General features: G+C 40.0%; 1 protein-coding gene across 3 annotated transcripts in view; it reads left to right on the top strand.

Moving 5' to 3' along the window:
• The window catches only part of heatr5b (HEAT repeat containing 5B), a 100481-nt gene that overhangs the window by 70288 nt on the left and 15907 nt on the right, over positions 1-14286 (top strand). For all 3 annotated transcript variants that reach the window (XR_007262072.1, XM_048596579.1, XM_048596580.1), the window contains exons 24-30: positions 827-1078; positions 1977-2158; positions 3621-3689; positions 5234-5413; positions 6405-6639; positions 10106-10354; positions 10937-11064. Coding sequence is in view for 2 of the 3 variants with exons in the window: in XM_048596579.1 (XP_048452536.1) it covers positions 827-1078; positions 1977-2158; positions 3621-3689; positions 5234-5413; positions 6405-6639; positions 10106-10354; positions 10937-11064 (1295 nt within the window). In the remaining variant the exon portion in view is untranslated. The remainder of the gene's footprint in view (positions 1-826; positions 1079-1976; positions 2159-3620; positions 3690-5233; positions 5414-6404; positions 6640-10105; positions 10355-10936; positions 11065-14286) is intronic.

The raw sequence follows: 14286 nt of genomic DNA, 5'->3' as shown, positions 1-14286 counted from the left end.
GATCAAGGTTTATAGAGAGAAGGCAGGAGAATGGGGTTGAGAAACATATCAGCCATGATCAAATGGTCATGCAGATTCGATGGGCCAAATAGCCTTATTCTGACTTTCATGGTAAACTAAGCACGCAAAGCTCTTGGATTTGTCAAGAAAAAAACAGTTTATTATGCAAAAGAAAAAAGAAATAGAATAACCGATAGAAAAATCAAACTATTTACGCACAACACTAGTTTAAAGATTTCAAAAGACACAGTAAAATACAATCTCATTAAGTCTTCTCTCCATCGCATCTATAGGGCTTAACTGTAGCTCCAATTCCCAGTCTCAAGAATATTATATCACAATTCAAAACTTATCTCCCTTGCTCGGAAGCAACTTATTCATCCGGCTTCAGCCAAGACGTCTGCAAATCTGAACTCAAAAGGCTTTTACAAGCTATGGATGTCTTGGATTTCAGAGAAGTGTTGAACTCATGCCCAGCAGCCAGTTTGTATAAAGGAAGATGCTGCAAACAGCAATTGGATAATGACCAGATTGTATATCTTAATAAATATTGGCCAGGATTCTGGCAAGAACAACATTACTCCTTTTCAAAATAGTGCCATGAGGTGTTTTATATCCTCCTGAAAGGGCAGATGGGACCTCAAATTTAAAATCTCATTTGAAAGGTGGTGTGTGTCTGTGTGGCATTGGAATGCCAACCTGCATTTTATGCCTGCTGCAGTGGGTAATGGATCCTACCCGTTCTGAGGCAGGCTAGAGTAAAAGAACATTGGCTTTACAAAAGTCACAATCTAATTTTATGACTTTTCTTTCCTTGGCTTTACAGACGCAAGTGCTGCAGATCCATTAGAAGCCACAAAGGATGAAGATGGAGAGAAAAAGGATGAGATGGATGATGAGATTATGTTTACCAGCATAGGCGACGATGAAAAATCCAAGCCGTGTGTTGCCCCACGGTGGGCTACCCGTGTGTTTGCCGCCGAGTGCCTGTGTCGTATCATCTTGCTGTGCAAAAACACAGATGAGGCACACTTTGATCTTGCCAAGGCTAAGGTCTGGAGACTGAAGAATCCCAAAAGTAGGTTGAGTGATTATATTGTTGATCAGGAGTTGATGTGCATTCTCAAGAGGGCAAAGTCTCACTCACTTTGAGTGATTTACCAGATCTGTCACAAATGCAAATAATTCCATAAAGCTGTTGCATAAAACTTGAAAGTGCTTGTGTTATAATGGTATTTAAGTATTAATGGTACCTGCATTTATAGCTTGGGAGTTCCTTTGTTAACTTGCTTAAATTGCAGTGTTTGAGTTTTGAAAACTCTTGACTTGGTTATTCCTGTGGTCTCCTAGCTAGCGTCCACTTCATAAACTTGAGTCCATCATGAACTCTGTTGCCCTTACCCTAACTCTCTCCAAATTCCATTCAACATCACGCCTGTGCACAGTGGCCTCCATTAGCTCCCAATCCAGTGATACCTCTATTTTAAATTTCTCACTCTTGCTTAAATCCCTCCATCGTCTCCACCCTTTATCTCTGTAACCTCCACTTCTTCATTTTAAGTTTCTTGTCTATTCGTAATTTTCATTACTCCACCATGGATCACTGTGCCACCAGCACTTTTTTTATTATGTCTTTGCCCCCCCCCCCCCCCCCCCCCCCCCCATACCTTTCTACCTGCCTCTTTGACCAATTTTTGATTATATGCCCTAGTATCTCCTTAAGTAGCTTGGTGTCAAATTATGTTCAATATTACTGCTGTGAAGCTGTTTTACTACAGTAAAAGTGTCATCCAAGTGTAGCCTGATGTAGTATAAAATGTGCAGAACTAAAATTAAACTGAACTATTATCACCAACAGAGCAAACATGTTTAAAACAGCTCAGGTTATTACAGGGGGGAGTGTTGAGGTGACTTTTGAGATTGTGTCTATGTTTCCCAGATTGTCAGTCTTTTACTATCCTCTCTTTGACCAACAGGCGAACTGTTGGTGTTGCATCTTTCTGACCTTATTCGCATGGCCTTCATGGCTGCCACTGACCACAGCAACCAGCTGAGAATGGCTGGGCTTCAGGCACTCGAGGACATCATCAAGGAGTTTGCTTCTGTTCCAGAGCCCGAGTTTCCAGGCCACGTGATCTTGGAGCAATATCAGGCAAATGTAAGACTAGCCACCATCAGATAATGCAAGCTACTAACGTATGAGTGCTTAATTTGTCTCCATTACATTATGAACTAGTGAACTAGTACAACTTTCTGTCCATGATTGGGTAACTCAAGATGAAGCTCAGGCTGACTCCTGGGTAAAAGTCAGGAGTGGGTTATTCTCTGAGGAAAGTTCCCCTGCTCGATCCCACAGTTATGCCAGGTCTCCACTGTAGATTTATATTTGTGGGATGCAAAGTGAAATAATTTGAATTGCACACTAAGGTAGGCAAGGACATATATACAACTGATTCAACAATTCCAAAAGCTTAAACTAAAGCACACCAAAGTTTTACCCATTTTATGGCCAGTGAAGTAGAATACAGAAGTCCTGCATTGATGAGTTTATATAAAATTTTAGTAAACCTCTGCTGGAATACTGTGTACAGCTTCAGACTGTGCATAGTAAGGACAATATTGAGTCAAATGAAAGCTTTTTTAAGTTCATTCATGTGTTTTGGGCTTTGTTGGCTAAGCTAGGATTCATTCTGATCCCTAGGTGTCCTTGAAAAGATGGTGGTGAGCTACATTTTTGAACTGCTGTAATCTATTTGGTGTAGGTAGATTCTCAATGCTGTTAAGTTGGGAGTTCCAGCATTTTGATCCAGGTGCACTGAAGGAAGGGCATTATAGTACATGTTTCCAAGTCAGAATGAGCAGCTTGGAGAGGAACGTGCAGATGATAGTGTTCCTGTGTATCTGCCGCCCTAGTACTTCTAGGTGGGTGTGTTGGAAGGTGCTGTCTAAGGATCTTTTAGTACAGAAATTTACTGGGAAGCTACCTGCTGTGAAAAAATGAACATATGAAGCACAATTTGACAAATTAGGGCTGTTCTCAATGTGGTGATTTGTTTAGCCTGAAGATGTGAGATAGAGTAGATCATTAACAATTGAGGGATCTGAAGTGAAAGGATATAGTTATAAAGTGTTGATGTGCTAGGTTCCAACAACCTTAAGGTTGGAGATGTTCATGGAGTCTTGTCCTACCATTAGTTATTGTCAATCACCATTCATGCCTGAATAGAGCAGGACTGCAGAGCACTGAGCTAATGTATTTGTGTGAGATAATTTTCCTCTGTCTATACTAAGGAAGGTCCAGGTCAGAGCGAGGCCTCCAACATTCTTGCACTTCGACCAACATCATCCTGGGAGAGTAGATTACTAAAATTAGCCAACATCCTCTTGTGTTTAGCCCTATCATTATAAAAGAGTATGGTTTGGATAAATTTCCCCTAGATGCTCAGGTAAATTTCTTCAAAAATCCCCAGACCGTTGTTTCTCAGGTCCCATTTGTGGGTGGAGAACAAGGAGGACTACGCCTACCTTAATTGGTGTCATTCTGTTAGTAGGACTGCTTATGCTATAATAATGGTAACCATAATTTTCATTAGCTGTGAAGTATATTGTTTTCAATTCAGGTTGGAGCAGCCTTGAGACCAGCTTTTTCCCAGGATACTCCATCTGACATTACTGCTAAAGCCTGTCAGGTAATTTATTAGCCACTTTGTAATCTTCAATGAAGTATGTGATCATTAATATGTTCAGACTTCACTGAATGTAGTGTCAATTTTTCATTCCATAAGTTGTAAATTTCTGACATTAGTCCCTGCAATGACCTTTAATTAACAAAGACTTGCATTGCTATCACAGTGGGTACAAGGCCAGATTGTAAATGGGGAAGTGGCCTAATGGTATTGTTGTTAAACTATTAATCCCGAGACCCAGGTCATGTCCTGGGGATCCAGTTTCAAATCCCACCATGGCAGATGGTGAAATTTTAATGAAGAATCTGATGATGACCATGAAACAGTATTGATTATTGTAAAAACCCATCTGATCTGGCCTACATATGACTCCAGACCACAGCAATGTGATTTGACTCTTAAATGTCTTCTGAGCGATTAGGGATGGCCTACATCCCATGAATGAAAAAAAATGTTTTAGGCAAAAGAAACCTTCAGTCCACCTAGGCAACTTCTCCTGAATCGCTTTTGTTTGCTAGAGTTTGTCTCATTCCCTATTGAAGCCAATTGAAGATTTTGGACCTATCATCTTGACAATAAATTGTTTCACAGTGAAATGAGCTCTACCTGCATTTCCTGTTTCCTTTCGTAAATCACAGGAGAAGGCACTTAGCCCCTTAGATGTATTCTGACATGCAGAAATTCGCTGATCTGTGTCGCAACCACATTTGCTTGCCTTTCCCGCCTTTCCCACTTGTCCAACAAACATCTATCTCCCTCTCAAAACTCCAGCATCCACACCTTTTTGGGCATTATAGGGTTCCACATTTCAGCTACCCTTTGAACTGTTTCTCAATTTCAGTCCTGAACAGGGCAGTAATTTTATGATTGGTAAATTCAAAAAGTGGGGTCACAATCAGCAAAATTAGTTTTATTGTATTAACACTATCATATAATTTTTATTATTTAAATATCTCAATGAGATCATTTTTCAGCCTTCTTAACTTGAGGGAATAGAGCCATGTCTAGGCAATCAGTCCTGCCTTTAACCCCTAAGCCCTGATATCTCTGATGCTGCAATTGAGATAAAGGCCAGCGTGCCACACCCTTTTGATTACTACTTGTGGCTCTGCACTAAGTTTTAAGGGTTTGTGTATTGGAAACCATCACTTTTTTTTGTCTCCACATCTCCTAGTCTCCCATCATTCAGAAAATATTCCTGTTTGTCCTTCACAAATTCAAGTTAGACAGCCTTGTACTTCCTCATATTGAACTCCGTCTGCAACAATTTTGCCCACTCTGTAATTTTCTGCTACCATCTACACAACATGCTCTGCAAACTTTATACCTAGCTCTGTATTCTTTCATCCAAGTTATTAGGACACATTGTGAAAAGCTAAGGCAGAAGAGACGATCGGCCTATCTCTTATTATCTCGTACCAATCCTTCTGAACCTCTGCACTTCTCTAATATGGCCTTTGTCACATTTCTGAAAGCTGTTTAATGTGTTAAGTTGTCTTCACTACTTCTAGACTGGAATTAGCTTTTTTTGTTATTGCTTGATGTAGGTTTGCAGCACTTGGATTGGAAGTGGAGTGGTTAGTGACCTAAATGATCTGCGCAGAGTGCACAATCTATTGGTATCATCTTTAGACAAGGTGCAATCTGGAAAGGGCTCCATGAGTCAACTGTACAGTGAGAGTGCTATCACAATGGAGAAGTTGGCTGTGCTTAAAGCTTGGGCAGAGGTAAGCTTGTAGGGTTAGCATAGAAAAGGAATCAAAACACTAAAGTCAGCAGAAGAAAAATCCAAGTGAAAACATTTTTCCTTTCTGACCTGTCAATTGTTTATGCTGAACTGAGTCCCATGGGTACAGCATCGCTGCAGTACCTTGTCCATTTAGCCCAAACAGCTAGTCATTTTACTGTGGAGTGCATGTCTGCCAAGGGGCAATCCTGCCATGAACTGAAACACATTCTCCAATAAAAGTGAACACGTAGCTACGAGGAGCCGGAGGACTGGCTGAATTTGTGTTATGCCACACCCTAATAATAGAATGCATTTTCTATTTTTCTAAACTTGTACAGGAATTGCCTTTTCATTAACTGTGACTTCTGTACTTGACCCTAAAACATACTGGAATGTTCACTGTATTGGCTGCTTAAGTCATGAGCTTTGTTGTTTCATTGATGTTTATAATCCCTAATAACAATCCGATCCTTTACTGTGACAGTCTTTCTCCCAGTAGCAGATAGCAGTGACAGCATTTGTTGTTCACACTGTAAAAAGGTTGTTTTGACAGCTATTTATTAATAAACTCACCTCTACATCCAGATCAATCTTGGTGATAGTTTCTGTATTTCTCATTATAAAATCTTCTTGGTAATCTTATAATCCCAGAAAAGTGGGAATTTTGAGTTAGTGAATTGAAGGTACAAAGTTGTTGTTCTGTCCCTATCTTGTGCATTTAAAATGCAACTGCTCACTGGGAGCTTCACATTGTACTTGATATCATCCCAAGAGATAAGAAGCTCAGCAAGAATTCATCCATCTTCATTTTTTTTTCCCCAATCCCAATATTTTTAACATCTAGACTTAACCTGGAAGAATAATGTCCCTTTTCTATGTGCTGAATTCAAGATTGTCATGTCAAGTAAAATTGAACAAAAGCATTTGTTGTCTCAGAAACACCATTTCCCCATTTGACTTAGTCCGATGCTTGCATTCCATCTCTTCAGGTATATGTTGTAGCCATGAAAACCAAGAGGGAAGCAGAAGCCAAGCCAGTGACAGCTATGAAGAATAAGGAAGAGGACAGTGGCTTCGATGCCATGAATGAGCTCCCTCCAGATAGCTTGATTACATTGGTTGAGCCGGAGCTGCCTATTCTTAGCCGCCTCTGGCTTGCAGCGCTGAAGGACTATGCCCTTTTAACTCTGCCACCTGAATTTGCCAGCCAGTTGCCACCTGATGGTAAGAAGTGTTGTGCTTTACCTGAGCCCTGCCTAAATTCTGTTGAGTTTTACCCTGTTTTATTAATACTTTCCTTCAGGTCTAGTTGTCCACAAACTATGGATTTTAACCCATAATGCTAATAAGTTCAAACAATACAAGTCCATGGTCCTGCCTCTTCCTTTCTCCATAACCGTCTCCTCTATAACTCTGAGATTTCAGTGCTCCACCATTGCTGAGTGTGCAATCAGCAGCCAAGGCTGTGAGCTCTGAATTGCTCATCATTTTCCATTCTTTACTGTTGACTTTCCCTTAAAAATGTCCTTTAAAACTTATCACTTTTTCTCACTTTTTATTTTGTATCAGACAAATCTTGTCTGACAACACTTCAGCACTATGGCATCTTTTACTACATTAAAGAAGCTATATAAATGCAATTTGTTGTTCATTTTTCTCATTTTGAATGTACCAGTGCATTTTTTGTTTTCCCTTTACAGTACAGAGTCTACAGTCTGCTGTTACTCTGTTATTGCCAGGCCCAGTTACTCCACGATGGCAAGTTGCCATGCAGTTATTGCAGTCTTGTGAACTTCGTATAGTCATATTTTCATTTCAGTGAAGCTTTGTCAGTCAGAAGTTTATGCCACATAATCTGTTCAACAGTCTATTGCTTAACAACTTTATTTGCTGTGAAGGGGTTTTCCAGGACTGTTATGTCTGCATGTGGAATGAACTTCCTAATGAAGTGGTGCATGCAGGTACAATTACAATGTTTAAAAGATATTTGGATGGATATATGAAAAAGGCAAGGTTTGGAGGGATATGGGCCAGGTTCAGATAGGTGGGACTAGTTTAGTTTGGGATGATGATCGGCATGGACTGGTTGGACCAAAGGGTCTGTTTCCGTGCTGTATGACTCTATGGCAGCAAATTGAGTGACTGGTTTCCTCATCTCAAACTTAGAAACTTCTGTGGCTGACCATGTGTGGCTTCCAAAATATATCCAGAATGTAGGGAAACGTGATTTAATGATAAGATTCTGTTTATTGAGTCAAAGAGAACACAAGCTTGTCACCTGTCAAGTGAAGTTAGAACTGAAAGTGAAGAGCCTTTTGGCCTTTTACTGTGTTTGTCAGTTCTCTGAAACAAATAGCCAGATTTTATGAATGTACAAGTCATCCAATAACTTGTGGCATGTGCAAGATACCCTGTGAACTGTGAATCACCACAAACAACTAGGTTTATTGTGTCATGCCAAGAACTTGAAGTCAGCATCTCACCCTCACTTTCCCTATCTGTTTCATGAAATTGCCACATTTGCATCTTAATTGCCCGTTAATCTTGCCATGAAGTTAATTGAAAGTGTTGGTACCCTTTTTACTGTGTGAAACATTGTTTGGCAGTCAGTTACATTTTTCTGGCCAATTGTATTTGCGAGTTTCATTCCTCAAATATGAATTGAAAAAGCTTTAAAAATGCTTTTACTTATTTTCTTATCTGTCTCTCTTTCCTAATTTGACTTTTGTTCCTGTTTATTTCTCTGTACCTGATTTGACTTTAATTTGTGATCCCCCTCAGTCCTTTCTCCATTTATCATCAATCTCATGGATTAAGGAGATCAACCGCCATTCATCTAGCTTCCTTAAGCCTTTACCACACCATTACCAATTTGTACTTCCAGCAACTTGGTGGGCAAATAATGCTGAAGTCTAAACTTTCACAAACAAGGCTATCAAATAGATCTGGCTAAATGTAGGTCACTAATTTAAAAGGTTTTTACATTATCACTAACAAAGCCATGAGTGAGATAATTTGGTTCAATGTAAATAATCCACACAGAGCAGACGGCCTGCTGTCCCACATGACATTATCTAAATGATTCTTGATTAAATTTGAGTTTTTTGGCCTCCATTCCTCTATCAAAGACCTCCATTTAAAAACAGAAATTGCTGGAAAAACTCAGCAGGTCTGGCAGCATCTGTGGAGAGAAATTAGAGTTAATGATTCAAGTCCAGTGACCCTTCCTCAGAACCATGTAAAGATTTTCTCACTTTGTGCAAAGTTTCTTTCGAAAGGCTGTTCCAAATTTTCCATCAACCTCCTTATTTGTGGTTGTGTGAAAACTTTCAGTGGAGTCAGATGAGTTCCTCACTGCATAATATCAGCATCTGATATGATGTGATGGACATGGCTGTAATGGTGCTGCACCTGAAAACAGGCTCTAGAATGTTTCCAACAGAACCTCAGATAGAATCTTGAGGTTTTCAATGTAAATTCTTAAATTAGTTTTTAGTTTATCATTTGAAGCAGAGTTAGAGCTAAAAGCCCTGAAGTTTGGAGCATTTAGGGTCAAAATAATTGATCAATCTGAGTATCTGGGTCAAAAATCAAGATGATGTTTCTTCCTTTGTGTATTTTCAAATTGCATGAGATGTGTAGGTGAGCTTTCCTTGATGTGGTAACTGAAAGAAAGACTTGTATTTTTGTGATGCTATTCACAGCCTGAAGAGCTCCCAAAACATCTTGCAACCAGTGAAGTGATTTTTTTTTTCTACCCTGCATTATCCTTTATAATATAGAAAATTTTGCCGTCCACTACTGCACAAAAGATCCCACAAAGAATAATAAGATAATAATCTGATGACTTCCTAACTCACATGCAAGAAAACGGCCCAATGGGCCACAGCTGACATCCAATGGGAGACATGACACACAGGAATTCTTACTGATTTCAGTTTCATTATTCCTCCCTATTTCTGGTGGACTTATAAAACCTGGATTCCCTGGTCTTTTAATTACCAAGCAACAAATAGCTGTTGGATTCAAAGCAAATTGAAAACTAGGCTCTTTTTGTTTTATTTAACGCATAACAATTTTCAGGAGTTCTTGCTGCCCCAGTTGGCAAAATGAAATGTGAGCCAAGGTTATATCAAGTTGAAGATTTGTACATTGGTCCATTCCTAGGTAGCTATCTGGAATGTATGGTCCACAGTTTATAAAGTAAAGTTTGGGTTAAAGGTTGATGCTCCATCCATAGAGTTGTACAGCACAGAAGGAAGGCATTCAGTGCACCATGTCCAAGCCAGCTGTTTGTAGCAGCTATCCAGTTCTTCCATGCTCCAAGCTCTACAAATCCACTCTAGAACATATCCAAATTTGCAACTAGTTTTGCATGAGTTAGTGCTGTTATTGAATTAGAAATGATTGTATATCTGTGCTTCCTGATTTTAATCACTGCATTATTGATGGCTTCAACTTGGGAACTGCTTTATATGTCTCAATTTCTCCTTTAAAAGACTTCTTAGAATCTACATCTTTGACCAAGCTATTGATAACCTCTCCTGCTACCTCTCGCTCTCCGTATCAAATTCAGTTTGACTAGGGTTTGTTGAAGTGTCCTGGATTGGATTAGTTTGAAGGCACCATATGATTGCAGTTTTTCTGAAATTTGTTGCATGTTTTGGTTTATTAGTGTACTTTGTTACAGGAGGTGCCTTCTATACACCAGAAACAATTGACAGTGCCCGTCTGCACTACCGTACTTCCTGGACTCCGATCTTGCATGCAGTGGCGATTTGGTTGAACAGCACAGGATTTTCTGTTCCGTGCGAGCTGACGACCCTGCCAGTTAATAATGGGCACAAGAATCAGTCGGGTACCTTTCTAGCTCAGGCATCTGTAACTTCAACCAAAACTCTGCAGGAGATCAACACAGACAGATTACAACTTATTTTTGGTAAGCCAATGCTTTCAGGCTGATGCAAGTTTTCACATCAGATCAAAAGCTTCTGCACATTTTGAAATAATCTTAGAGTGATACAACGTAGAAAGAGACTGTGTGGTTAATTGTGTTTATGGTAACTCTTTGCTGGAGTTATCCAGTTAATCCCACTGACCTTGCATTTTGTCCATGGCACTGCAGTTTTTCCACATCAGTCATCTATTAAATGTGCTTTCATGTCTCTGAATGGTAACAATTTTGCTGTGTAAAATAATTCCCCCACTTCTCCCCATCCTGGGCCAATGAACGTGAAATGATGTCCATTATTTATACACATTCATGCCAGTAGAAAAACATTTCTCATCTATCCTGTCAAATCACTTAAACTTTAGCACCTCCATCAACGTTCACTATAACCTTCTCTGCTCGAAGGAGAACAGTCCCAGCTTCTTGTGTCTGCCCATGCAGCTGAATTCTCTCAACTCTGTTAGTATTCTTGTAAATTCTCTACATTCTCACCATGACTGCAATTTGAACACTTGCCTCCAGTTAAGAAAACTGAGCCTGAAAGAGGGGATTTGGTTATTGTGTTTGCAGGTATCAGTATCGAGTTCCTGTGCTCTCCTCGACCTGAGAATCCCCTCGAGCATGTAACATCCTGCCTGAAGGCACTTCATACTTTGCTGGACTCCCCTTGCGCTAGAACATACATTGGAGAAGATCAGGTACAGTGTTAAAGCAGAACTTACTTCTGTTATGATCCCAGCTGATGATGCTATGGAACAATACTTCTGACCTTAATCAAGTCACCTCCAAACTGTCCTAAAAGCTTTCAGTCTCTGGGTTTCCAATGCCAAAATCAATCCTTGATTATTCAAAACCAAAACCCAGCCAATGGCTTTTAATGTTAATTTTACCTACTATAAACAGCTACAATTTTTTTTAAATTTTCCATTAACAGACTCCAGGGGTTCTAAGTCATCTGCTCTCTGAAATATACTAAATTATGTCATTAATGGACTGTTTGACCTAGTTTCTTTTTAAAAATCCCTCCACAAAAATAACTAACATACACATGCCAATATTTCAAAATCCTGAGACTTAACCTATCTAACAATCTCTCACCTTTACATCACAATGCTATCAACTTGCTAGGTTGCCACTGGTTTTCTGAAAGAGAATAAGGTTGAATCTATTTGGGTGGAAATGAGAAATTCTAGGAAGAAGAAAATCATTGATAGACATGGTCTGTGGGCCATCAAATAATAACTTCACATTACGATGGGCAATAAACAAAGAAATAACTAATGACTGTAAAAATGGTACGGGAATTATTGTTGGGAATTTTAACCTCCGTGTCGATTGGTCGAATCAGGTCGGTCGAGGCAGCTTTGAGAAGGAGTTCATTGAATGTATCCGCAATAGCTTTCTTGAACAGTGTGTAACGGAACCAACAAGGGAGGAAGCTATCCTAGATCTGGTCCTGTGTAATGAGACGGAGATTATTAATGATCTCATAATTAGGGATCATAATTAGGAAGGAGCAATCACAGTATGGTTGAATTTAGAATACAGATGGAAAGTGGGAAGATAAAATCCAATACCTGGGCCCTGTGCGTAAACAAAGGAGACTTCAATAGGATGTGGGAGGAATTGGCCAAAGTAGACTGGAAGCAAAGACTTTATGGTGGGACAGTGGAGGATTTTCAAGTTTTTCAAAGTGCTCAGCAAAAGTATATACCAGTGAAAAGGAAGGACCATAGGAAAAAGGGTAATCAGTCATAGATGCCTAAGGAAATAAGGGAGGCTATTAAATTGAAAGATAAGGCGTACAAAGTGGCAAAGACCCGTGGGGAAACTAGAAGATTGGAAAAACTTTTAAAGGTCAACAGAAAGCCACAAGAAAGGGTGTAAAGAAAAGTAAGATAGAGTATGAGACTAAACTAGCTCAGGATACAAAGACCGATAACTAAAGAGTCTGTAAATATACAAAAAAGAATGGCTAAGGTAAACATTGGTCCTTTACAGAATGAGAAGGAGGATTTAATAATGGGAAATGAGGAAATAGTTGAGGCATTGAACAGGTATCTTGTGTCAATCTTCACAGTGGGGCACACAAATAACAAAGAGATGAAGGTAGGTGAGGACCTAGGCACATTCATTATACCAAAAGGGGTAGTGTTGGGGAAGCTTTTGGATCTAAAGGTAGACAAGTCTGCTGGTCCTGATGGATTGCATCCCAAGGTACTAAAAGAGATGGTGGAAGTAATAGCTAGTTCGCTCGTAGCAATTTTCTAAAATTCGCTGGACTCTGGGTCAGTTCCAGCAGATTGGAAAACAGCCAATGTGACGCCACTGTTTAAAAAAGGAGGTAGACAAAAGATGGGGAATTATAGGCCGGTTAGCTTAACTTCTGTAGTGAGGAAAATGCTTGAATCCATCATCAAGGAAGAAATAGCAAGACATCTAAATAGAAATTGCCTCATTGCGTGGATGTAGCATGGGTTTGTGAAAGGCAGGTCATGCTTGACCAATTTGCTGGAATTCTATAAAGGCATTACGAGCAATGTGGACAACGGGGACCCAGTAGATGTCGTATGTCTGGATTTCCAAAAGGCATTCGACAAGGTGCTGCGCAAGAGGCTGCTGCATAAGATAAAGGTGCACAGCGTTCACAGCATTACAGGCAATGTATTGGTATGGATCGAGGATTGGTTAACTAACAGGAAGCAAAGAGTGGGGATAAGTGAGTGTTTATCTGGTTGGAGAACAGTGACTAGTGGTGTGCCTCAGGGATCAGTGCTGGGACCGCAATTGTTTATAATTTACATAGATGATTTGGAGTTGGGGACCATGTGTAGTGTGTCAAAGTTTGCGGATGACACTAAGATGAGTAGTAGAGCAAAGTGTGCAGAGGACTCTGAAAGTTTGCAGAGGGACATAGTTTAAGTGAAGGCCTGGCAGATGGAATTCAGTGTTGATAAATGTGAAATCATCCATCTTGGTAGGAGTAACAGTAAAAGGGACTATTACTTGAATGATAAAAAACTGCAGCATGCTGCTGTGCAGAGGGACCTGGGTGCCCTTGTGCATGAATCGCAGAAGGTTGGTTTGCAGATACAACAGGTACTTAAGAAGGCAAATGGGATTTTGTCCTTCATTGCTAGAGGGATTGGGTTTAAAAGCAGGGAGGTTATGTTGCGGCTGTACAGAGTGCAGTTTTGGTCTCATTACTTGAGAAAGGATGTACTGGCACTGAAGAGGGTGCAGAGGGGATTCACTAGGTTTATTCTAGAGGTGAGGGTTGGCTTAAGAAGAGAGGCTGAATAGACTGGGATTATATTCATTGGAATTTAGAAGAATGAAGGGGTATCTTATAGAAACATATAAAATTAGGGAATAGATAAGATAGAAGCAGGGAGGTTGTTTCCACTGGCCAGTGAAGCTAGAACAAGAGGATATGGTCTCAAAATTAGGGGGACCAAATTTAGGCCTGAGTCGAGGAGGAACTTCTTCACCCAAAGGGTTGTGAATCTGTGGAATTCCCTGCCCAGTGAAGTAGTTGAGGCTTCCTCGTTGAATGCTTCTAAAGCTAAGATAGATAATTTTTTGAACAATAAATGAATTAAGGGTTATGGTGAGAGGGTGCGTAAGTGGAGCTGAGGCCATGAAATGATCAGCCATGATCTTATTGAATGGTGGAGTGGGCTCGAAGGGTCAGGTGGCCTAGTCCTACTCCTGGTTCTTATGTTCATGAAGTGATGGTTCTGATGATACCACACAGACTGTGGGTGAAGATAATGAGTTCTACACTAGCCTTCATCGGAAGCTGAAATATTCTGTAGAATTCTGAGAGTCCTGGTAATCGTGGCTGACCTGCAATGTACTTGTACTTAATACTATAATGCAATAAACCATCTTGTCAACTAAGAACAGTGCCTCTTCTG

The sequence above is a fragment of the Rhincodon typus genome, chromosome 5 (assembly GCF_021869965.1).
Source record: "Rhincodon typus isolate 14 chromosome 5, sRhiTyp1.1, whole genome shotgun sequence".
Taxonomy (NCBI): Eukaryota; Metazoa; Chordata; class Chondrichthyes; order Orectolobiformes; family Rhincodontidae; genus Rhincodon; species Rhincodon typus.
The sequence above is the reverse complement of the archived record's forward strand: the minus strand, read 5'-3'. Positions and strand labels throughout refer to the sequence as shown.